Source organism: Boleophthalmus pectinirostris, unplaced genomic scaffold (assembly GCF_026225935.1).
Source record: "Boleophthalmus pectinirostris isolate CB_2022bp ecotype Guang Dong unplaced genomic scaffold, ASM2622593v1 HiC_scaffold_18, whole genome shotgun sequence".
Lineage (NCBI taxonomy): Eukaryota > Metazoa > Chordata > Actinopteri > Gobiiformes > Gobiidae > Boleophthalmus > Boleophthalmus pectinirostris.
The window spans coordinates 41,792,916-41,818,272 of record NW_026571133.1 but is presented as its reverse complement, the minus strand read 5'-3'; the positions used below and the strand labels follow the sequence as shown (position 1 = coordinate 41,818,272).

The 25,357-nt window shown below is 40.1% G+C and overlaps 1 protein-coding gene across 3 annotated transcripts in view; it reads left to right on the top strand.

Annotated features, from left to right (window-relative positions):
• Nucleotides 1-25,357, top strand: part of stom (stomatin) — a 52,173-nt gene that overhangs the window by 22,308 nt on the left and 4,508 nt on the right. For all 3 annotated transcript variants that reach the window (XR_008632174.1, XM_020919269.2, XM_020919268.2), the window contains 3 exons: nt 12,055-12,137; nt 15,692-15,895; nt 24,597-24,731. Coding sequence is in view for 2 of the 3 variants with exons in the window: in XM_020919269.2 (XP_020774928.1) it covers nt 12,055-12,137; nt 15,692-15,895; nt 24,597-24,731 (422 nt within the window). In the remaining variant the exon portion in view is untranslated. The remainder of the gene's footprint in view (nt 1-12,054; nt 12,138-15,691; nt 15,896-24,596; nt 24,732-25,357) is intronic.

Here is a 25,357-nt window from a genome sequence, read left to right as displayed (position 1 = left end):
TCCAAGTCTTATTTTTTTCACAAAGATCTTAAATTTCATTAGCCTATTTTTTTTGTTTATTCAACCAGGCTGCAGTGCAATGCTAAACAGAGGGAAGAAATAAAAAAAACAACTCTAACTCCTAACGTGAATGAACATCTAATTTGGAGCATGTGCAAACAATACTTAATTTTTCTTGTTAGAATGTTATAGATGATTTGGCCATTTTACGAGCAATGCATACTACCTTAAATGAGTTCTGAATGAGATTTTATAATAAAAGTGCTTTTTGTTGTTTTAAGTAGAGTACTGAGTAATGGTCAATATTAGAATTGGATCTTGTGTTTTTTGCTCGCATAATGGGTGCGATGTTGGTCTTTCGTTTCATTTAAGTGGTTTTGAAAAGGTCTTTAAAAAGTCTTAAATTTGGAGTAGTCAAACCTGGGGATACTCTGAATAAAGAATACATTCAAATCCAAATAATGACACAAAATCAATATCTTAAGTACTAGTACAGTTTCATCAAATTCTTAGAATACCATTAGGAGTGTGCAGAAATATCAATATAGCGTATCGTTTAATGTGATGATACAGTATTGATATCAGGGACTTCTGTATCGATATATCGCCAAGAGTATTTTTTGGTAGATTTTCCTAAGTTATTTCTTTACAGCGCTACAGTTTTGTTGTTTGTTCAGTGGAAGGAAGCTCATTTATGCAACACATTTGACATATTCACTGCTTTCATGATTAAAATTGGTGTATTTCATATGAACTTTGCACAAGACGTGGTTTGATAAAGACTTTTAGAATCACAGCCGTCATTTAGCCATTATTTTTTACTGAATCGTATCGAATCGATTTGAAATATATCATATGGAATTGAAAGTGCACTGTATCGAGATATGTATCGTATCGTGGCCTATGTATCGAGATATGTGTATCGGAAACTTCTTAATGATACCCAGCCCTAGATATCATACATGTCAGTAGCCAGGCTCCTGCCACCTAGGTCCTCTGCTCAATTTAATTTATCTCCAGCAATTAGGTCAGGAATCAAAATACACTAGACAGTTCGCAAAAATCCCGGAAGTGCAAGTTCGGGCACCAGCCAATCAGCAAAGAGCCATATATATTGTGTTGTCAACAATTCCCAAGATCGAGGATTTAAAGCCGGAACAAAGAGAATGTTTGGTGAATTTTTTCAAGGGGTTTTTGTCCTTCTTCCTACGAGATTTGGGAAATGCTTAATATACCAGTTAGCCCCGTTAGCAGCGCATTACATAAATAAAATTAATTATGTTAAATTAAAAAAGTACCCGCCTACTGTCGAGCGAACAAATTCTAACAGTGTGAGGTCAGACGGTTTCTACGAAGTGAAACCGGCTGATGAATCACTCTAACATGTCAGTGTCTTTAGGGAAGAAAAGATAAATCAATAAAAACTTTTAGCAGTTTTTTTTTATTTATTGTAGGATTGTAAAAGGATTTTGTTTCTTGCTTTATTTGATATTGCAATAATACACTTGCAAAAATAGTGTGCCGTACAAAACTGTTCAAAACACTGGAGTACAGATTGTCCACAGTAATACTGATGTCCTGTTTCCACTTCATTTCCTTGGTGTCTGTATGGAGCATTCTCAAAGTAAAAAAATCTTTGAACAATCCCCAGATGCCCTTTTCAGCACAGATGTATCATCCTGCTCTAGTCTCGTCCCTGTCGGCCTTGTATGCCCTCAGCGTCACTATGGCAACAGATGTTATTAGGTGCTGGAAAGGAAGGAAGCTAACAAGGAGCATTACAGGGCAGGGCATGTGGGCTAATTGTTTTTTATAGCATAGAGAGGAAGCCGAACAACCACATACATGCTCAGGGAGAGTCTCGTGGCCACTCTGGGTTTTAAAAGCCTCCAGAAGAAGTGTTGAAGTGAACTCTTGAATACTAGAGTTTTAGTGTTTTGATGTGTGAGGGCTGGCCTATCCTGCTCTCTGTTTGAGCCTTTTTGATCGGGTTATGAGCTTATTATAAGTAAAAACTATGTCACTTTTGTAGTGGAGGGTCCGCCACTTTCTTGTCTCTATGGAAATGTTATTACCTTGCCTGGAATACACCAAAGAATGACACTGATTGAACATATCTATCTCCATGAAGATGTTAGTAGTGACACCACCAGGCCAAGTTACAGGTCAGATCTGTGGAGAGGTGACTTGGATCTTGCTTTCCTTCATCTGACATCTGACAATTTACCATACAATACAACTTTAAAGGAACAGTATGAAAGATTTTGATTTAAAATTTCACCAATTCCCTATCTGTGCTAGCCGGATTCATCAGCCTGACCTTGCAGCATTAGGATTTGTTCGCTCGACGGTAGGCGGGTACATTTTTATTTAACCAATTGCTGCTATTTGGTCGTGACATACGTAATGCGTCAAATACCGTAGGAAGAAGGACAATAACGTCTTTCCCCTTGATAAAATTCACCAAACATTTTCTTTGTTCCGGCTTTAAATCCTCGATCTCGGGAATCGTTGGCTCTTCGCTGATTGGCTGGTGCCTGAACTCACTCTTCCGTGTTTTTTGCGAATGTATTTTGATTCCTGATCTAGTCGTTGGCGAGAAATGAAAATGAGAGGAGGCACTAGGTGGCCCCATATGAGGCAGACACGGTCAAGCAGTTGTAAAGCTGATTTATTCTTCATTACATAAACATTGGACATGATGGTCAACTTATTTGTTATAATTTGGTGTTTTGGTTCTCAAACGAAATCCAGTCAGAAAGCAGAATAAGATTCGGGTTGTCAGTTTCAGTGCTGAAATCCAGTTGGTTTTAACTTAAAATGCCTCTCTCTGATTTGAATTGTCACTACCTAAACCCCAGAACCTGCAGCCAATCCTGAATTATGGACGTTCTAAGCTTTCACGAGGCCTGTCCATATACTGAGACTTTAGAACTGTTTTTTCTGTACTATTTTTTCTGTACAAAGTCACCTGTGGCCCATCTTTAAATGTACTTTATTAGACTAACTGTGCAGCCTGAAATGTGCTTGCATTGCTACTTTGGTCCCAGTGTCAGATCAGCGTCTCTCATGTGGCCACTGTGCAGATTTTGCTCCTGGAATCAAATGAAAATCCAAAACAGAGTGTTTTGGCCAAAGTGCACTCAAAAGGAGGAGGAGGAAATGCAGATGAAGTTGTTTGCGGGTGCTGCTAGTTTTATCAAGACAATGAGAGTGAAAACTTTGTGCAAGTTTACCACATTGGATAGACAGCCTATGAGTGCAGACTACACACAGTTCTTTTAAATGGAGATGGATATTGAATAGGGATGTAACAATAACCAAAATATTGTGAAATGGTATCGTCAAAAGTCTCACAAAAATATCGTGGGCTGTCACAATATTTTGAATTACAAGTTTCTTTGCTTAAATGTATGATTTTATAGTAGCAACAGCTTATAGACATGGGGAACTAAATATCCCATGATTCATTTCAGTGCAGACAACATAAAGTTATATGAAAAAATATGTTTTTTACTTGAATTCTTGGAATTATGATGGTAATAATTCACACCAAATCTTGTCATGGTATTTTAAAAGCAAAAAAGTGACCCATCTTTAATTATTAGCCTCTTCAGAATATCGCAATAAATAAGATAAGATATGCCTTTATTAGTCCCACAGTGGGGAAATTCCAGTGTTGCAACGCGCAATTTCAGAACAGCAGGAAAAGGTAACACAGATCATAAATAATAGCTTAAAAATTATTTAAAAATAGACTTAAAATAATTTCACATGGATATAATTGACTGGCACATGTTCAGTGTTAACAGTGTTTGTTGTAAAGTCTGACAGCAGCAGGAAGGAAAGACCTCACCACGCTTCCCGTTTTGTTCCACACCCGGTTCATTTTAACATCTTTTTCAGTTACCGTGCCACCCCCTAGGCTCCCGTGGCACGTAACACTCCCCTTCACACAACGAGGGTGAATCAGTCTGTCACTGAAGCTGCTCTCCAGAGCAGACAGAGCGTCCTGCAGGGGGTGAGACTCATGGCCCAGCATAGAGGTGACCTTAGTCAGGACCCTCCTGTCCCCCACCTCCCGCACTGAGTCCAGACGACAGCCCAGGACAGAGCTGGACTTCTTGATGACCTTGTCCAGCTTCTTCCTCTCCCTCTCTGTGATGCTGCTGCTCCAGCAGACCACACCGTACAGGATGGCTGATGCCACCACAGAGTCATAAAAGGTCTCCAGGAGTGGCCCTCCCACTCCAAAAGACCTGAGTCTCCTCAGGAGATAGAGCCTGCTCTGGCCCTTCCTGTACAGTGCATCTGTGTTGTGAGTCCAGTCCAGTTTATTGTTCAGATGAACACCCAGGTACTTATATGAGTCCACTCTCTCAATGTCCCTTCCCTGGATGTTCACTGAGGGGGCAGTAGAGTGGTGTCTGCGGAAGTCCACCACCATCTCCTTGGTCTTCCCTGCAATGATGATGAGGTGGTTCTGCTGACACCAGTCCACAAAGTCCTGTATTAGTCCTCTGTACTCCACATCATTATCATCCTTGATGAAGCCAATGATGGCAGAGTCATCAGAGAACTTCTGCAGGACGCAGCTGTCCGTGTTGTGTCTGAAGTCTGCAGTGTAGAGGGTGAAAAGAAAGGGCCCGAGGACAGTGCCCTGGGGCGCCCCCACACTGCCAGTCAGGAGGTCAGACACGCAGTTCTTGGATCTCACAAAATATCGTACCGCGAGATGCATATCATGATAATATCGTACTGTGAGATTTGGATATTGTTACATCCCTAGAATATGACAGTAAATGTTGTGCCAAATGACTGGTCAAAGCATTTTATAATGTCAGTCTTGTTATTATGTATAATATCGTAATATCGTGAGCCTCCCAACCATATCATGAACTTTCCCATAATATCACAATAAATATCCTACCGTGAGTGAGCGTATCGTGAGACTTGAATATTGTTACACCCTTATTATAGAATACACTGTAAAACTGATTAAATGTAAATCAACTGAATATACGGGGTTGCAGCTACAATTCAAAAAATGCAAAATAATAAGCTCTTTTAAAATGAACTAAAACGTCAACATTTGTCAATTTGTCATTTGGGTCCGGTCAAGTGGTAACGGAGGGAAACAGGGGCAGATTTTTGACATTCAAATGTCTCTTATTCAGAAACTAGAGGGACTATTGAAATAAGTAAAGTATCAGAATGTAGGAAAGAGTTACACTCCAACAGGGTCAAGTTAAACCTGTGATATTCTTTCAAGTTGTTGACAAAAAATTTTAAAATTCATGTCGGTAACTTAGGGAATGAAATATGCAGCACTTTTTGGGCAATAAATCCAAACAGTGATAACTCTTGGTTCTCACTTACATATCCTTAACAAACTGGTTTGAATATTTGCTTCATATAGTTTTCTACCATATGGTACAAGATTAGGTTGAAAAACCTCTTACTTTTTGAGTAATGAGATTTTTTATTAAGAAAAGTCATGGTAACGGAGGGAAAAGTAACAGAGGGAAAATTGTGCAAGCAAGTAGAAGGTGCAGGATTTTGCATCATTTGTCAGCTTTTTTTCTTCCGAATACTTTAATATTACTTCAAAATGAAAGGAAACTATTTCTTTAAAATATGTCAGTCCTTCCAAGCAAATTTTTATAATTTTAAATACATTTTTTTTAAAAAATCATGTACCTTCATCAACAGTTCAAAGATGGAATAACACAAGATATGATGAAATACATCCATTTATTTACATGATTTGCAGGTCTTTTTCCATGTTTCATACATGGTCTGTTTAAAACGTATGTAACTTTAGAACCAAAAATGGTACAGAAAAAAGGTAAACAGCTTCATAAACTAGAGTACATATGTATCTGTTGAATATATTTTTATATCAGATGAATTAACTTGAATTTTTGGCCTTGCTGTTTACTTCTGCTTGACTGGACCCATTTGTCAACATTATCTTTTGTTTATATTATTTATTTCCCCTAATGTACACTATTTTCTTTCCCACCCTTTCTGTCCTTGAGATTCTTGTATTATATGCGGTCCAGCCCTGCTCCTATTGTTTACTTTTCCCACCACTTCCTCCACCAGACCATGTGACTTTCAATAACTCGACCTGATTTGACTCCTCTTGCACATTTCCATAGAAGGTCGCCCCGAACCATTAGCGATCTTATGTTATAGTTTTTGGCATGTTTCATTCCATTGGATGTGACTGCTGGGCCTGGTCCAAACTAAACTGTGAAACGTGACTCCAGAGAATACCAGCGGACTGTTTATGAGGAGGAGTAAAAATAGCTGTGTGCTTGTAAACCCTCACAGGCTTACACTGATACACTCCATACACTCTTTTTCCATTTGTCTCTCTTCTGTTTCGGACATTAGACATATAACTGTTTATTAAGTTATTAAAGGTCCTGTACTCAGTTTTGCCCCAGTACAGTAATATTGTATAATCAGCTCTTGAGGTCATCTGCATCTAATTAAAAAGCATTTTATTTTGTGATATTCAGGAAGTGTGCGTTGTCCTAGTTGTTGTTAGCTTTCCTGTAACGGAAAATCTCCACTCTGCTCTATTGTGTAATATATACCTTAATTTCTGAACTATAAACCGCTACTTTTTTCTCACACTTTGAACCCTGCGGCTAATTAAACGATAAGGCTAATATATGGACGGATTCTTTGTTTGGCACATTGTCCATTCATATATACAGTCTAGTATCGCCGTGTGATAAAATAAGTTATAATGCTAAATGAACATTAGTGAGGGGGATACGTTTCACCCGTATGTGTAAATAATGCGAAGAAATGTCTCAAACTTCAGTAGCCGGACATCCACTCATATCTGATTGAAAGAACTAGCCCCGCCCCCGATAGAGTCTGAAATCTGCTGAAATCCTCCAAGACAGTGACATGATACAGACAGAACAGAGACTCTTTCTGCAGGAGACATGCACAGGGGAGAGCACGGAGAGAGACGGGGGTGATGCGCCGAGGAAGATGTTAGTTTGATTGTGTTATGAAAAGTTCTTTTGCACTTCATACACACACCCTCCTCATGGAAAACGCACGAAGAAATGCAGATGATGCAGCTTTTAAGTTAACCCCAATTGATGTGGCTGCGGACGTGCGCACGTGAGCTCGACATTCGTGAGTCGATGGTGAGGTTTTGGCAGCGTGACGAACTGACTCAATGCAAAAAGACGAAAAAAGCTTTCAGAGGTGATAAAAGCAGACAAATGTTCTTGAAGACAAGGACACCTGCATCTTATATTCAGGCCTTTATATGTACAATTTCAAAATTGTAATAATAAGTTTATGATGCATTAGTGAGTGGGTTAAAAACAGGTGGGTGCGTAAATGACAAGAAGAAATGTCTCAAACTTGAGTAGCCGGACATCCACTCGTACCTGATCGATACACCTATCCCCCCGCCCCCAGGAGACTCTGAAATCTGCTGAAATCCTCCAAGACACTGACATGATAGAGACAGGACAGCGGCTCTTTCTGTCAAGTGGCGTAGTCTGATTACTGTTGTTTTACTGCTGTGTTACAGGCATTGTTTAGAAAAAGTATGTATCGGTATTTAATTTAAAAATATATATATATTTTGTGTACCATCTTTCTGTGTACCGTAATTTCCGGACTATTGAGTGCATCTCAATATAAGTCACATCAAATACATTTTAACAAATTTTAAAATTGTACGTATATATAGGCCGCACCTGAATATAAGCTACAGGTGTCCACGTCTTCAAGAACGTTTTCAAGTTTGGGCCATCTGCTTTTATCGCCTCTGAAAGCTTTTGTCATCTTTTTGCTTTGAGTCAGTTCGCCACGCTGCCGTCGCCAAGATCTCACCATCGACTCACTGATGTGGAGCTCACGTGCAGCAGCTCTGTTTCCTTCTTTGACAGCCACATCAGTTGTCTTTAACTTAAAAGCTGCATCATCTGCATATCTTCATGTATTTTCCATGAGGAGGGTGTGTGTGTGTGAAGCACAAAATAACTGTTCAAAAACACAATCAAACTGACATCTTCCTCAGTGCATCACCCCCGTCTCTCCATGTGCTCTATTGCGCATGTCTCCTGCAGACAGAGCCTCTGTCCTGTCTGTATCATGTCAGTGTCTTGGAGGATTTCCGCAGATTTCAGACTCTCTCGGGGGCGGAGTTAGTTCTATCAATCAGGTCTGAGTGGATGTCCGGCTACTGAAGTTTGAGACGTTTCTTCTCGTCATTTACGCACATCATAACTTATTTTATCACACGGCGATAAACAATTTGACTGCACTGACAATATTGCGAGCTACTGTAACAACTTCATGTTAACCCTAGATCCATGTGTAACTGCACAGACAGTGACGTTTCCTGCACTCAACTGCGCTCGCATCCTCTGTTACCAAACCATAGTAAATATGGATGGACAATGTGCCAAACAAAGAATCCGTCCATATATTCCACGCATCGTTTTATTAGCTGCAGGGTTCAAAGTGTCAGAAAAAGTAGTGGCTTGTAGCCCGGAAATTACGGTAAATATCTCAAGTTACAATGTGGCTCCTGTAAATGTATTAAAGTGTATGTTGCTGCTGTTGTTATAACTCATGTTGCTACTTGAGTGGATTGTCAGGGTTTGTATTTGTTCATAATAAGAGCCCATGGCGATACAGTGAGATTGAGTTTTCTGCAGAGGATATTTGAAACCGAATAATTACACCTTTTACCATTTAGGACAATTGAAATAACAGTTCCATTGTTGAACCCGAATCCGTGTATCATTCATTCATTCGTTTTTCAATATAAAACCAAAAATAAGAAAACGAAAAATCTACAGTTTTCTTCATTATTTGTCTCCAAAACCAAAATGAAAAAACGGATAACGACCGTTTCCCGTTTACGTGACTTCCGTGACTGCGATGCCGAACTTTTGCACCGTGTACGGACTGAACCAGGACTGATCCAGGTCCGGGATCAGAGCGGGACCAGAGCGGGACTGAGACCGGGACCAGACCGGGACTGAGACCGGGAAAGACCTGGACCAGACCGGGACCAGAGCAGGTTTGAGACCGGGACCAGACCGGGACCAGACCAGAACCAGAGTGGGACTGAGACCAGGACCAGACCGGGACCAGACCGGAACCAGAGTAGGACTGAGAACGGGACCAGACCGGGACTCAGACCGGGACCAGAGCGGAAATGAGACCGTGACCAGCGGTCTGAGTAGTTCCATGTCAACGTCTGCGCGCTGGTTCCGTGCAGGGAAAGCGAGAATGCGCTGTGGACTACAGGTCCGGACGGGCTGCTCCGGTCCTCCACGCTCAAGAACCGCGGCTGGTTCCGAGGTGGTGCAAAGATTCCAACTGACGCTTTCACACCAACGAAAATGAACCGAACTAAGAGCTTCTGGTTCAAATGGACCAGGTCCAGGACCAGATCGGGACCAGAGCGCTACTGAGACTGGGACCAGGGCGGGACCAGAACTGGCCTGAGACCGAGACAAGACCAGGACCAGACCGGAGGCTCAGAGCCCACGGCAGGGCCGGAGCTCGAAGCTGAGGCTCGGAGTCAAAGCTCGGAGTCCGCCCTGGTCCCGCTCTGGTCCCGGTCTCAGTCCCGCTCTGGTCCCAGTCTGGTCCCGGACCTGGATCAGTCCTGGTTCAGTCCGTACGCGGTGCAAAAGTCCAACATCGCAGTCACGGAAGTCACGTAAACGGGAAACAGCCGTTATTCGTTTTTTCCATTCTTCATTTAAACACAAATTCGAAAACTGAAAAAACGAATCTTTATCCGTTTTTTCATTTTGGTTTTGGAGACAAATAATGAAGAAAACTGTTGTTTTTTCGTATTCTTATTTTTGGTTTTATATTGAAAAACGAACGAATGATACACGGATTAGCCTGAAAAGTAAAATGAATATCCAGCTTTTGTTAACAGTTACAGTATGGTTCAGTTAACTCTGAAGTAGAAATATATGTGATATTATGGTGTAACATTTGTGTTTTCTCCACCAGGATTCAGGAAGTGAGCTGGTAGCATGTTTGACACCTCTGAAAGTCTCTGAAAGTTGTGAAAAACTCAGCCTGGTGAATAATTAGAATACTAGTAATGCTTTAAGAACATGAGGAAAGAACTGAGGAATAACTTTGGACCGTTGCAGGCTGGTTTGAACTCGTTCTGTTTTTCTGTTTTGAAAAATTTTAATAAAAAATTGGGCACAGCACTTTTATTGCACGGGAAGAAATTAAAATTCTAATAGGATTTATTTGCCATATTGCCACCACATATAAAATCACGTATAAAAGATTAAATCCAAAGTCAACACTGTGATATACTGTTCAGCCTTAAAGGTTGTATCTACACGTATAAAACACGATTAAGCACAGTTTGTCCCCTTTAATCTGCATAAACATGAGTGAATTCTCTGCTGCTGGTTCCACCTGAACAGATGGCCGTGCTCTGAGTCCAGACTGAGAGATTTTAACTGTGGCATTAGCGTACGTGCTAAATGTTTGCTTACTGAACACAGGCTGCAAAATAACAATGGATTAGTTATTCAAATTCAGAACAAATGAGTTACTTACATTCAGAACACTGATCTATAATTTAGACTAGTTACTTTTCAAAATAGTGAAATAAATGTTATCTTTAACCAATTAGGAATGTCATGAAGGTAGTTTAAAGAGCTGAACCTGATTTTTACTGTCTTAAATACCATATTTTTAGACTATAAGTCTCTCCAGAGTATAAGTCGCACCAGCCAAAAAATGCCTAATGAAGAAGAAAAAACATATATAAGTCGCACTTTTTGCAGGACATTTATTTCATAAAATCAGAGACCAGGAACCGACATTTCATGTTGAAAGTCAAGTAGTAACAACAATAGAAGAGAGAACAACAGACTGTTAACGTCACATATGAACAGTTCTTCAGATAAACTATAACATAAACAACAGAACAAGTTTACCAAACTCTCCATCTCACTCCAAATCACTAAATCCACTGAATTCTTCATCCTCAGTGTCACTTCTGAGCAACTCCACGACCTCCGGAGGTAAACCCATAGATCAGGGGTGTCAAACTCAAATTCACAGAGGGCTAAAATATAAGTTATGGGCCAAACTAAATATTTATTGTCAAATTTCAACAACATCTGCATGTTTTCTGTTCTTTTGAGGTATGTAATGTTAAACCTTTCCAGAATATAAAATAATAACAACATTTTAAAGAAATAATGTCTCTATAGTCTATCTGTAGCCGGCGGGCCAGCTCTAATACATATTTGATATGATCTTGCAGGCCAAATATAATTATATTGTAGGCCAAATTTGGCCCCCGTGCCTGAGTCTGACATGTCTGCCATAGATCCATGAGGTAAACGGACCGCCGCTTCCTCTTCCTCTTTCTTTCTGCTGCTGGATTACAGTTTTCGGCTGAATATTTCACTACTAGCAGCAGGACACATGCAGGAGACATGCCCAGTAGAGGGCAAAGTGACAGGGGTACAGGAGTAATAAGAGCAGCAGATACTGATACACAAGCCTAGAGCCTCTCGCGGCTGTTAGTGTGAGAATTTTAATATCTAAGTCACACCGGAGTATAAGTCCCAGGACCACCCAAACCATGAAAAAAGTGCAACTTATAGTCCAAAAAATAAGGTACATGAAAACATATTATTTTAAACAGTTTGCAGTGGTCCAGAGTTATTCCTCATTTACCTCATGCACTCAGAGTATCTTAATTATTTACGTGATGAGTTTATAAGCGCTTTTCACAACTTTCAGAGGCCAAGGTGAAGTTTTGCTGATGGAATCACACGCTTTGATGAAACTTTACAAAGATGAACAGGTCTGGAGCAGTATCCTGTCTCCCCGATATGAGTTGGGCGGATTAACTGATCAGAAAAACATATGGCCCGTTCGTGTCAAAACAAGCATGGGAGCTGGATTTGGGCGCGTCTGCATCATTCCTGTTACCGTAAACTTAAATGCCTGCTCTAACTCTATTGTGTGTGCGTGTCTGTGTGTGTGCCCCCTCAGGCTTGTTCTTCATCCTGCCCTGCACCGACAGCTTCATCAACGTGGACATGCGCACCATCACCTTCGACATCCCGCCACAAGAGGTAACACACAAGCAACACGTTACATGGAGGATTCATTTCAAAAAGCAGCAGTCACCCATCTCTTAAAATGCAATCAGTATTTGCCAGACAGGATTCCTCTACTGTATTATATTTTTATTTTAATGTTTTGCTATGAAACTTCCACATATTGCTGACTTGGAAGACTTTTTGTTCATTTCCACCGAGGCCTGTCACAATAAAGCCTCAACTTATCCTTCAATATACGACAGCTGGAACAATATATTTTGGGGCTCAGTATTTATCATGTGTACATTGTCTTTGCAATAGTGGGAGATTGTGTAGAGAGACGAATAAATAACTCCTATCGCTAATTATTGGTTCATTCTGTTGCTTCTCTGTTGCAGCTCAGGCATTTTAATGATACTGTCTATTTAAAAAATTATTTATTGAGATTATTCTGCATTTATCACAATTTTTCTCAGTAGCTGTATATATCGTGCTTCACAATTTGTTATCATGACAGGCCTAAACAGGCTACAAACGCAGGATGGGTTAATATAAAAAAGGGTATCAACCCAAAATTTCAAAAACATATCCAACTACTCTACATCTCTCCATCCCTTCTCCATTCATCATCACATATGATCTACTAAAATCCATTATCAGTTAAGGCTGTAGTCCTTTAGTCGATTATTTGTTTAATCGATCAATGAAGTCTGAGGCCCCATCCACACTAGTTGTTTTCGTTGTGGATGCGGTGTGCATCTACCCTAATCCAATGGAAAATGGAGATAGAGCGATTTGGTGCCACCAGCTCGCACGAATTCATCTGATCCGGCACTGTGCGGACGCCTGAAAATGTTGATATGCTGACGTAGGAGCTCTAGGTGCGTCCTTATTGGACCACCTCACTGTGACTTGTGCCTTCCTAATTCACTGGGTTTGTGACATCAGTCTTGTGACGCTATTGCGGAAAACAGTTTGAACAAACCAGAGACAAATGACGAGACGTGACAAGACGCGTAGCTAGAACTACTTGCTAGTAGGCCTGCTAGGTCGTCCGGCTACGAAAAGACTGTTTTCACACTTGGCATTTTCCTCGGCTTGAAATCGGACTTTAGACACGGTTCTCCACTTCCTTGTTTTTACCGCCCACGTGATGGTCTGACGACGTGATACCAGCCTAGTCATGTGACTAGTGTTTCAGGTGGTTTCGTGTTACTGTGTGGATAGGGAAGGCTTTAATTGTGGACACAGAAACGACGTGTTTGGACACAAATCGTTTCCAATACGGTGATACGATGATTCGTTTCAGTTTAAACGAAGTCTTAAATGTGTACTAGCTAACTAATTATTTTATTTAGATAATAAGAATTTCTATGAGACAACAGCAGAAAGGAGAAGTTAGTACATGAGTTAGCTGAAGTATTTTTGGTATGCATATGTAAAAAGACAGATTAAACTCAGGTTCTCAGGTTGATAGGCTCTATTCACACTCACCGGAAAAGTTTGGAAACATGCAGATAGTGGCTTCCAGTGAAGTTACCCACACTGGGCCAACCTGCCAAAGCTTTCCATGGAGAACGGGACTCTAACATCTTTTATTTTAGTTAGTTAGTTAGACAAATTATAATACACAAATTAATAGGCAATTCATAAAAGAAAAAAATAAAACCGGGCCATTTTTTCAGTTTTCCCAGATTTATTCTTGCCAATTTTGAGAGCTTTTGCCACGCCCCCTTTGTAGTCGATTAATTGATCGGTAGCACGTCTTTAGCCCCCCAAGAATCTCTTTAGTCAACTACAGGCCTACTGTCAATGCACGGTTGTGTATTTTATCGTCTCACTAGCCGACATTTTGATCTACCAGTCGAGGCCACAGACATTTGTTGTTGTTGCACAGCAGCAGAGTGGTTACATTAACAGGAAAACTGTGGGTTAGATTTCTATAAACGCCTCATCACTGTGGCACACTTCACACCATGGTTTTTGCAGAGGGGGAATTTACAGATAAAGGGCATCGGAAAGTCCAAAAAATGCCAAAAACCATACATACATACTAAGACAAAACTTAGGATTCATATTAGCAATAATTAACAGAAAAAAATGTAAATAGATCAAATTATTTAGTAAACAAAATAGGAATAATTTCAAGAATAAAAATATTACGAAAATTACTGTTTCAGCTCCGTCAGTTTTCTTATTAGAGATGACATGTATATCTTCAAAACTGCTTCCTTTTACCTTTAGTTCAGTAGAGATTGGCAGTTCCAGGGCTAAAATTATTCAAATGATTCTAGTTAAGGTGTATGGAGTTTAAAAGCACAGTGGAGCACTTCCTGTTTTACCACAAGACATCACAATGTGGAACAGAGTGTTTTATTAAGTCAACAACTGGACCATGTATCTTTTTTTTTTTTTTAGTGCTGCTTTTATGTATACATTTTATTATTTTTGTTCATTGATTTTATTATTAATATTTTATTTATTGATTGTATTATTTTCTTCATGGTTGAAACATAATTGTTGTTTTACATTGCCATTGTGAAGCACTTTGGAAACTGTTTTGTTTATAAAATGTGCTGTTGGAAGTTGGATTGGATTCATTCGTTCGTTTTTTCTAAATGAAAACCCAAAATAAGAAAACAAAACAAACAAAAATTTTCTTCATTATTTGTCTCCAAGACCAAAATGAAAAAAGTTTTCGATTTTGTGTGTTAATAATTAATGGAAAAAAACGGATAATGGCTGTTCCCGTTTCCGTCATTTAAACTGCGATGCTGGACTGAATCAGGACTTAAACAGGACTAAACCAGTACTGAACCAGGACTAAAACAGAACTAAAACAGGAACACAACGGATTCCAGGCACTCCAAAACAGTAGAAAAAATTTACACATCGCACGAGGAAAAATATAATTAAAAGGCCTTTATTTGAATGGCCAAAGCCAACATGTTTCGACCTTAACTGGTCTTCATCAGGGCTTAATTAAAAACAAAGCATGGGCATGGCAAAAGAACTAAAACAGGCCTGAGTATTGGGACAAGCCCGGAGGTGCTCGTGTCGGATGATCAGGACTGAGACCAGGACCAGACTGGTACCAGACCAGGACTGAGACAGGGACTGAGACCGGCATTGAGATCAGGACCAGACTGGGACTGAGACCAGGACCAGCCGTTATCCGTTTTTTTTTTTCCATTTTTCATTTAAACACAAAATAGAAAACTGAAAAAAACAAAAAAAAAAATCGTTATCCATTTTTTCATTTTGATTATGAAGGCAAATAATGAAGAAAATAGTTGTTTTTTTGTTTTCTTATTTTTGGTTTCAATTTGACAAACAAATGAACAAATCCAATCCAATCCAATGCAACTTTATTTGTATAGCACTTTTTTATTGAAAAAAACAGTTTCCACTGCTTCATTTTCTTATTTTGGTTTTATTTTGAAAAACGAGTGACACACAGACTGGACCTGCTTTAGCTTTTTTGCACATGCTGATGAAAAACTTGGACACATCTTGTTAATAAGCCAGTTCTCTGTTTTGTTTCGTTCTCATGGTTTTCCTCTGCTGTTCTCTGCGCCCTGTACTAGGTCCTGACTAAAGACTCGGTGACAGTGAGCGTGGATGGAGTGGTGTATTACCGCGTGCAGAATGCGACTCTGGCTGTAGCTAACATCACCAACGCGGACGCCGCCACCCGCCTGCTGGCACAGACCACCCTGAGGAACGTCCTGGGCACCAAGAACCTGTCCGAGATCCTGTCTGACCGGGAGGAGATCGCTCACAGCATGCAGGTACAGACACAAGCTCAACCGGGGGTGGAGAGTATTACAGAGGGTCTGGACCATAGACTTCTGCCTCCATCGACTCTAGCTCCAGTCAACTTTACATTGAAAAATTGTCACCCCTCTCTCTGTAACTGCTGCAGTGAGCCTCGTCATTTTGGTCTTAAAATGCGCATATTAACCCGCTCTACATGATCCTGGTGTTTTTATTTCACTATTTTGTCTGTAAATCAATTCCTATTCCAAATATAGAGCTCAACTTCAAATTAGCTCCTATAACTGCTCGCCTCATGAGCTTCATTTGACTGGAGCTGAATGCCATAGGTGACGTCAAACTCGCGTTCACTTCTTTATTTGGTCTATGTGTTTCCAAAACTTTTTTTCTGGGGACCCATATTTTAAAAGTCTCAAATCTTCACTACCCAAGTCAATAGACATTATTCATGAATCACAGAATAAATTTGTGACCATTATTGAACATTAAATGAGGATATTTTATTGCTGACTGAGTGATCATGTCTTTCTCAATAATTAGTATTTTTTGGACTATAAGGCGCACCGGATTATAAGGCGCAGTATCAATAATGTTGAATTCTCTTGTCTATTTTCATACATACGTAAGGCGCACTGAATTATAAGTCGCATTAAGGGTAACACACTTGAGACTGGAGACTTTTTTATTTCCTACGAGGAGGACTTAAATATACATTGAGTAATAATGTGTTTAAAGCAGCTTTGCGCACATTTGTTTACATTTTAAAGAAAGAAACTTAAAACCACATAATGTTAATTTGCATAAACTAAAAGCCGCAGAAAAAACAGCTCGCTCCTTGTGTGCTGATGCAGTCAGCTTCTGTTGGACTAAATGACACGACTCAGTGAAATAGTCTAATAACACGATTGCCCAAATTGTGATATCTGCCTAACTTTACTCTCCTACCAATGCTTGTTAGAGTCTAAAATCATTGTCTGCCTTAGTCATGTCTATAAAATATCAATCAAAAATACCAATGTGCTTGCTAAAAATGTGTTTTACTTTCAAATACTTTAAAATATGACTTAGGCAACTGTGCTATTAGGTGAATGATATGTGAAAATTGGTTCAATTGCACTGGATTATAAGGCGCACTGTCGATTTTTCAGAAAATGAAGGGATTTTAAGTGCACCTTATAGTCCAAAAAACACGGTACTCAAGTTTTAAACAAGGAAAAACAGTAATCAGTCTTTCACACAGAAAATTGGTTAGGGATGGCAGTGCTGCCAAAAAAGTGAGGAGCAGGGGGTGTGTGTGGAGATTCTGTGCACAGAGAACAAATGAGGAGTGGGGTTGCATGGAGAAGAAGTGAAGAAGTGAGGAGCAGGGGTATGTATGTATGTATATTGCAGACCTACATGCAGATCGTAACAAGGCGACCCCATAAAAAATCAGACCCAGACCCAGTCTTTGGGAAACAATGGTCTATATCCTGTACCTGATTTTTTTACCCCTTGTATTTGATATATTGCATAACCTTTGTAGTGTTTTATAGTCAGATAATCAGGAAAGTGGGCATTAGCATTCTAGCTGTTGTTAGATTTACAGTGACACCAAAAAAGTTGTGAAAAGCATCTTTGTGAATAATTAGGATGCAAACTAACTAGTTCTGGTTTTCATCACAACCTGTCCGGAATGACTATAATATCTGGAAGGACTTTTTAAAACTAATTAAATTGTCCTTCATTGTTTACATTTGCAGATTTAAGAAAAGACTTTTGTTCACATTACTTGCCTCTTCTGGCCAAAATTATATTGCCACAAACCATCTAAAGTAAATTATCCAATTAACACACCAATAATGTAACAGTGTCCATTGTAAGTATCGTATTTTCCGGACTATAAGTCACTCCGGAGTATAAGTCACACCAGCCAAAAAAAGCGCAGTGAAGAAGAAAAAAACATATATAAGTCGCACCGGACTGTAAGTCACACCTTTTAGGGGAAATGTATTTTGTAACATCAGAGACCTGGAACCGACATTTCAACTTGAAAGGCAAGTTAATAATAATAACAACAGAATATGTTAACTGTTAATATGTTAACGTAACATATTAACAGTTATTCAGATAGTTATAGCATAAACAACATAAGATAAGTTTACCAAACTCACGATCTCACTCCAAATCACTAAATCCACTGAATTCTTCATCCACGGCGTCACTTCTGTGCGACCTTTGGAGATAAACCTCTTCTGTGTCGCTGTCGTCAGACTCAGCATCAGTTCTAGTTAGAATTATTCCAGCCTTTCTGAATCCCAACAGGATGGTTTCAATTGTCATTGAAGTCCAGGCTTTGTTGATTCATCCAGTGACTTCCAGGAAAGTTACATGGCGTACCCGACCGATTCCCATGAAGCTGTGTTCTCCATTTCCGCTTTTCTCGCTCACTCCAGACTTTCTTTCTGATGCTCGATTACTGTATTTGGCTAAATATTTCACTACTTGCAGCAGGACAGTGGCTATTTCTACAGGAGACATGTGCAGTAGAGCGAAGTGACGGTGGTACAGGAGTAACAGGAGCAGCAGATACTGACACACAAGACCAGAGCCTCTCGCAGCTGTCAGTGTGAACATTTTAATATATAAGTCGCACCGGAGTATAAGTCACAGGAAACACCCGAACCATGAAAAAAAGTGCGACTTATAGTCCGAAAAATACGGTACTGGAGAAGTTTGTAGTCTGGATCCCAGGCAAAGCTCTTACTAAAATGCTCCCGGTAATCCCTCATGTGTTCAGGAGTGTTCAGGAGAGGCTCACTGGTTCAGTTCACAATGCACGTTTTAAAACATCCAGGAGAAAAGATAAGTCAGGATAAATGTAAACTAATACAAGAGTCAATTTCATGTATTTCAGAATGTGTCGAGGTCTGAACTACAGGGTTAGCAAGTTTCATTCACAGTACCCATTGGATTTTAGATCTCTAAATACTGAGGAACTTTCAACATTTTCTGCAATTTAGATTCCACTTTTGATTCCGTCTCTCTTCGTGGCTCAGCCCTCGTCCCAAATCACAGCAGGCAAATATAACCCTGTCTTTTCTCTGCGGTACATTTTCCAAACTGTATCTTTCTACAGTCACCTGCCTCAGACAAAGCACTCGTGAACACCGGGCCTGTTAGCAAACTCGCGCCTAATCCCGGCTCCAGCTCCCGTCCCAGCTGCCCCCGCTCTCATTCACATTACACACCCGGGTCTGCCACTGCGCGCCGCGTGCCTCTAAACCGTTCAATATTTATCGCAGACAGGGCGGCGTTTGCATGCGATCAGCGAGGAGTTCAATAACCTCGGCTCCAGATGGCACTCTCATTTGGAGGGTTTGAGGAGGCATCAGCGACATCTGCTCCCAGGCTGCCTCTGCGCTTTCACACTATTCTTAGGGCTGTAATATGGCAAGAGATTTGGTTCCAAAAGATGTAGCAAAATCAGATATGCCTGTGTGCGTTTCATACACGTTAATGGATTCCTGAGAAAGGGTTGTTGTGATGTCTATAGTCAATTAAAGCAATTAGATGAACAACAAGGAAGTGGTCTGTGTGAAAGCTTATTATGGTCCAGCTGTTTATTCAGATGGAGACTCTGGATCAATCTAGGAGGCTATAGCTTCTTTTCTCCTGGCACGGTTCACTCGAGGCCACTTGGAGAGGGTGTCTCTCCAGCCCACTTGTGTTTCCACGCTCCAGGCACGGACAGAAAGTGAATTCTAAGTCATATTTGAATTGTAGTCCTAATTATTATGCCATTCTCAGCCCTGTGCACACTAGTACGTATTCAAGTCATTTTCGTTGCGCTTGCAGTGTTCGTTCACACTTATCCGATTGAAAACGGCTCCAGAGACTGGTGCCTCCAGCTCCCACGAATTCATCTGAGTACAGATCTGATCCGGCACCGTGTGGACGCCTGAAAACGCTGATACTCTGACGTAGGTCTGTGCACCATGAAGTAATTCACCGCCAAAACACTCAGAGGCTACAATATATTAATATATACGGTCTGTGTGTACGACCTGCAGATGTATAATCTCTGAAAAGTTTAACATGAACCATCTCCAACGCGACAGAAGCACAGAACAGACTCACCATCAGCAGAACATCCCTCTGTCACAGAAAGAACATATTCCACTGAGTCGTGTCCTTTAGTCCGACAGAAGCTGAACTGCATCAGCGCACAATAGTGAACTGTTTTTTTGAGTACTTAGTTTATGCAAATTAGTCATGCAGTTTTAAGTTTCATTTCTGTGAAATGTAAACAAATATGCTCAAAGCTGTGTGGATAGGGAAGGACTGCAGACACAGAAACGTCGTGTGTGGATGCAGATCGTTTTCGATACTTTGATACGGTCATACACGGATTCATTTCAGTGTAAACGGTGTTTCAGCAATTCACAAAACGACGTTTAGTAATTCCAAGTTTGTGGCCCTGTGAGTCGAGGCTAAAGTTAAAGCTAGCGTGAACACACAATTTCACTTCTCTTCATCTGTACACTGCGTTTGAACCTCTCTTTATGTAGTGAAAAGTGGGTTTGGCTCATGATGGATCCATTATGCTCTGGAAATATTATACTTTCAGTCTTTATATGTAAGTGGTATGCATGATACACAGGAAACAGCTGTTTTGTGGAATTGGAAATACTGTGGTTTATCACGAGATCAAGTCAGCGTTTGGTGAGGGTTTATTAGTTTATGTTATATCTGCTTTCAGCCGTCTTGAGTCTGTGTTCTCTTTTGTCCAGTCATCTCCTTTCTTGTGTAGCCACACCTTAGCTAAAGCGATCTGTGCCATGCTGGGCCTCTCTTTGGAGCTAGTACCCTCCAGGGTCCAGGGCTTCGCACCCCACCCCTGGACTCAAACAGGGCAGTACGGTTCTCTTTAGTCAGTGGAGACACTTGCAGCCCATACTGATCCAGTCTAAAGTGAACCACTGGAAACGAGGCTTATGTAGCAGTGTTGATTTTCTTCACCAGTTTTTTTGGTCATATTGATTCAGTTTTAGGACATGTTTTAGACTTGCATGTGTGTGTTAAAATTTAGACTATACCTGAATCTAACGTGAACTACAGAACATGACAAAAACGCGAGTAGAACAGGACCCAACCAAGTCTACAGCAGGACTAAACTGAGCTCAAACAAGGCCTAACCAAATGTCAAAGCATCCTTAGTCTAGATCAGGGGTCAACAACTTCCGGCTTGTGGCTCTTTCATCCTTCTGTTGTGGCTCTCTGTGACTTTGGAAAATAAATAATGAGTTTTTAATTACAATGTATTTTTATTTTAGTTTGTTCACTTTTAAAAGTAATTCTAAATGAGTAGATAATGGTAATCATATAACATTAAACATTTACATTATTGTCACGCAAATTATATGCGCAACAGCCTCCGACGTGCGATACCCAGCACAGATCTGGCAACCCGGACTTACCGCCACCTACACCAGCAGCATGATTTATTGAGCTTTTTGACCCCTGGTAGGTAATTAATGATAAATCCAAGAAAAGTTCCTGAAGAAAACAGAACGTTTAATGCTACATGGAAAGTTTGGATGTTATATCCTACGTGGAGAACTCAAGTAGGCATTGAGTATTTCATCTGAAAGTATCAGAATGTTTTTGTTACATGCAGAAATAAAATTCCGTGTTCTCTGTAGCATAAATGCAACACACTCTAGTTTTTTATACAGAGCATACAAGTAAAAAAAAAGAATGAAATGCAGTTATCCTCAGTTTAGATTTTGTAGCTCCGGATGTTTTCTTTTCTGTGGGAGACGCTCCAAATGACTCTTTGCGTATTTAAGGTTGCCGACCCCTGTTCTCGGGTCTATCAGGGTCAGCACCAACTGACCAATTAGAATACAGTAGCAGAACTTTGTACTTGACACACAAGGAACTGTCATAATCAGCTCAAAATAACTGAGTTCACAGCAGGCAGATTCTTGTTTCTGATAGTTCACAGCACCATTTTCTTATCGGGAACTTAATCAGGTTTAGAGCAGGTTATAAAGTCAGCTCATGTTTCCCCCAACAGAACGGGATCCAGAATTTATACCACTGAACCAGGGTTAACCCCGATTGAAGGTTTAGTCCAGTTTTGTTTTCTATTTATTATTATTCTGGCTCATTTAATTTGTGATTTTTGATTCATGTAAATAGGCCCAGTAATAATAATCTACTTTACATTCACTTTTGCACCACACTTTCTCCCCTCCACATTGAAAGCAGGTGTGAAGAGCGCTAAACCACAGCTAAGTTTCAGTGACAGATGCTCAGATTTCCCCCAATCTGTGAACCTCACCCTCTTGTTTCTTGGCAACAGTCGGTCAGTTAAACTCCACAGTGTATGCACAGTCACACAAACACAATCACAGCTCAATAACACATGGATTTTTTCATTAACAGCAAAGATTTGTTTCCATGTCATGTCAAGTCAATTTACTTAGTTGACGAAAAACAGATAGAGCTACAGTTAAGACGGAAGTAATAATTTGTTCTTTACACAGGAAATCCAATTTGAGTCAGAGCCAAATTAACTTGACTTTATTTTCATTATTTTACTTGCCAGAAATGGTTAAAAACTGCTAATTGAAACTGTAGTTCACCATTCATTTAATTTAAAGAAGGTTTCATTATTTTATTTTTATTTTTTAACGCTCGTAAAATACCGTAATGCTGTAATCACAAAATACTGTATTTTGTGCACTATAGGAGCTCTGGATTATAAGGTGCACTGTCATTGAATGGTCTATTTTCAAACTTTTTTCACATATAAACCGCACCGGACTATAAAGGCACATTAAACGAAACACAACAGTTAGATAAGTCAGTCAGACTTTATTTAACGCGTTCACAATAACTCTCAACTTTGTTCAATTGTAACACATAAAAAATACTGTCTGAGACGCTAAATTGTTCGCGTATTCACAATAATTTATAATTGTTCAAACAGTTGGGTGATTCCGGCGTCCAGCACGCCCACATCCCTCTCGTCATTATCCGAGTTAGTGTGATTACTGTTTCCTGGCAGTTCAGTGATGGTTCTGGTCTTGGTGAAAGCTCGGACCACAGTTGATACTGATCCTTAGCCCAGGCGTCCACGATCCATTGGCAGATCGTGGCGTAAGTGGCTCGGCGCTGTCTCTCTGTCTTGGTGAATGTGTGTTCTCCTTCTCTCACCCACTGCTCCCACGCAGCTCACACTTTCACTTTAGAACAGCCTTGAGTTTAAAGTGGGCTTTGTCAGCGTGTCTCTTGACAGGTGCATTTTGATATTAAAAGGAATCACAGTGTGTATTACTCCGGATGCTCCTGACTACGGGAGCCATAATGGTGCAAGTGGTGCGGCTTTGTAGTTTACTAAAGCCATACTAAGACACCCCAATAAATTCATATATAAGGCGCTCTGGATTATAAGGCACGCAGTTGTTTTTTGATGAAATTAAAGGCTTTAAAGTGCGCCCTATAGTGCGGAAAATATGGTACATATAATGCTAACTGTGACACACACATTAGTAGGTTTCCCTGCACTCATCTTTTTGGTCAAGCTTTTTAGCAGCTTTTTAGTCAACATAAAATAAACATTTAAAGGGTAATAAAGATGTATAGCGTATATATTTAGTTTGACCAGATTTTCTAAATCTAAAACTGGGACACCCCTGGTTTGTGGTGGTTGGTAATAATAAAATTGTGAAACGGGTGCGTAATTAAGGAAAATTGTTCCACGTTCGGCCTATTCATGTCGAACATGTGAGTCACATTTTCTTTGTGTTTTGGTCAAGTTTAAGCAGTTTTTCTGTGTTTTACGTTAACAAGTGGCAATTTATGTCTCTCTTTACTGTTGGCCGAGATCAGCGTGGTCAAAAATAGGGACAATTGAGACATTTCTTGTATAAAACTGGGACAAATCACTGGTTTTGTATAAATCTGCTGAGACATTGGACACAGGACCCAAAACTGGGACTGTCCCGGATAAATAAGGACATCTGGACACCCAGTATATATTACTTGTAGTTTATCCGTGTATGTGTTGCTGTAATAAATGACAAGTGTTAGTGTGTTTGCACGTATTGAATTTGGACTCAAATTCATCATTGACTCAAATTGGGGAAGGACAGGATCTGTGCACAGGAGCTCACAGCTAACTCACTGTGTCTCAAAGCTACTGCTAACTTTTACTAAAAATGTGAAATATAAAATAAATAACTTGCTAATATTTCAATTACTTAAAGCAAAGACAAAAAAAAGATTGTTTTTATCTGTAGATGACTTCAACTTGTGCCTTGATTTTAATATTTGTATTGCCTCAAAATTCTGCTCTCTGTCCACTGTCTGATCTTTAAACATTTATTCCTTTTAGCACGACTCGGCAAAAAATCAATGAGATACAAGTGGGCAGGAAGTCCTGATGCTAACAGTGAGGTTACCCAGCACCTTTGTGGTTAAAGCGTTGCTAAAACACTATTATTATTTAGTGGAAGAGCTGCCGCTACAATCATGTTCTAAATTACACAGGGTTCTTGTATTCATTTAGCAGTTGATATTTCAGTCTGTCAGTCTCAAATGTTTTTACTCCCAGACTCTTGTGAACTGACACATTTCACAAATATAACTGATGTTTGTATTTTCCATAAAGTGTGTCCTTTTGTGTCGCTGTTGTAAACCCTGTGCCTCCGTGTTGTGTTGTAGTCCACTCTGGATGATGCCACAGATGACTGGGGCATAAAGGTGGAGCGGGTGGAGATCAAGGACGTGAAGCTGCCGCTCCAGCTGCAGAGAGCCATGGCAGCAGAGGCCGAGGCCAGCAGGGAGGCCCGCGCCAAGGTACACCAATACTACTACTACTACTACTACTATTGAAACTCCCTGTTACTACTACTACTATACAAACCCACTACTACTACTGCTGCTACTATTCAAACTCCTACTACTACTATACTGCTACTGCTAAACTATTCAAACTCACTACTACTACTACTGCTACTGCTACTATTCAAACTCACTACTACTACTACTACTGCTACTGCTAATATTCAAACTCACTACTACTACTGCTACTGCTACTATTCAAACTCACTACTACTGCTACTTGCTCAAACTCACTACTACTACTACTGCTACTATTCAAACTCACTGCTGCTACTACTACTACTATACAAACCCACTACTACTACTACTGCTACTATTCAAACTCACTACTACTACTACTGCTACTGCTACTATTCAAACTCACTACTACTACTACTGCTACTATTCAAACTCACTACTACTACTGCTACTGCTACTATTCAAACTCACTACTACTACTACTACTGCTACTGCTACTATTCAAACTCACTACTACTACTGCTACTGCTACTATTCAAACTCACTACTACTACTACTACTACTGCTACTGCTAATATTCAAACTCACTACTACTACTGCTACTGCTACTATTCAAACTCACT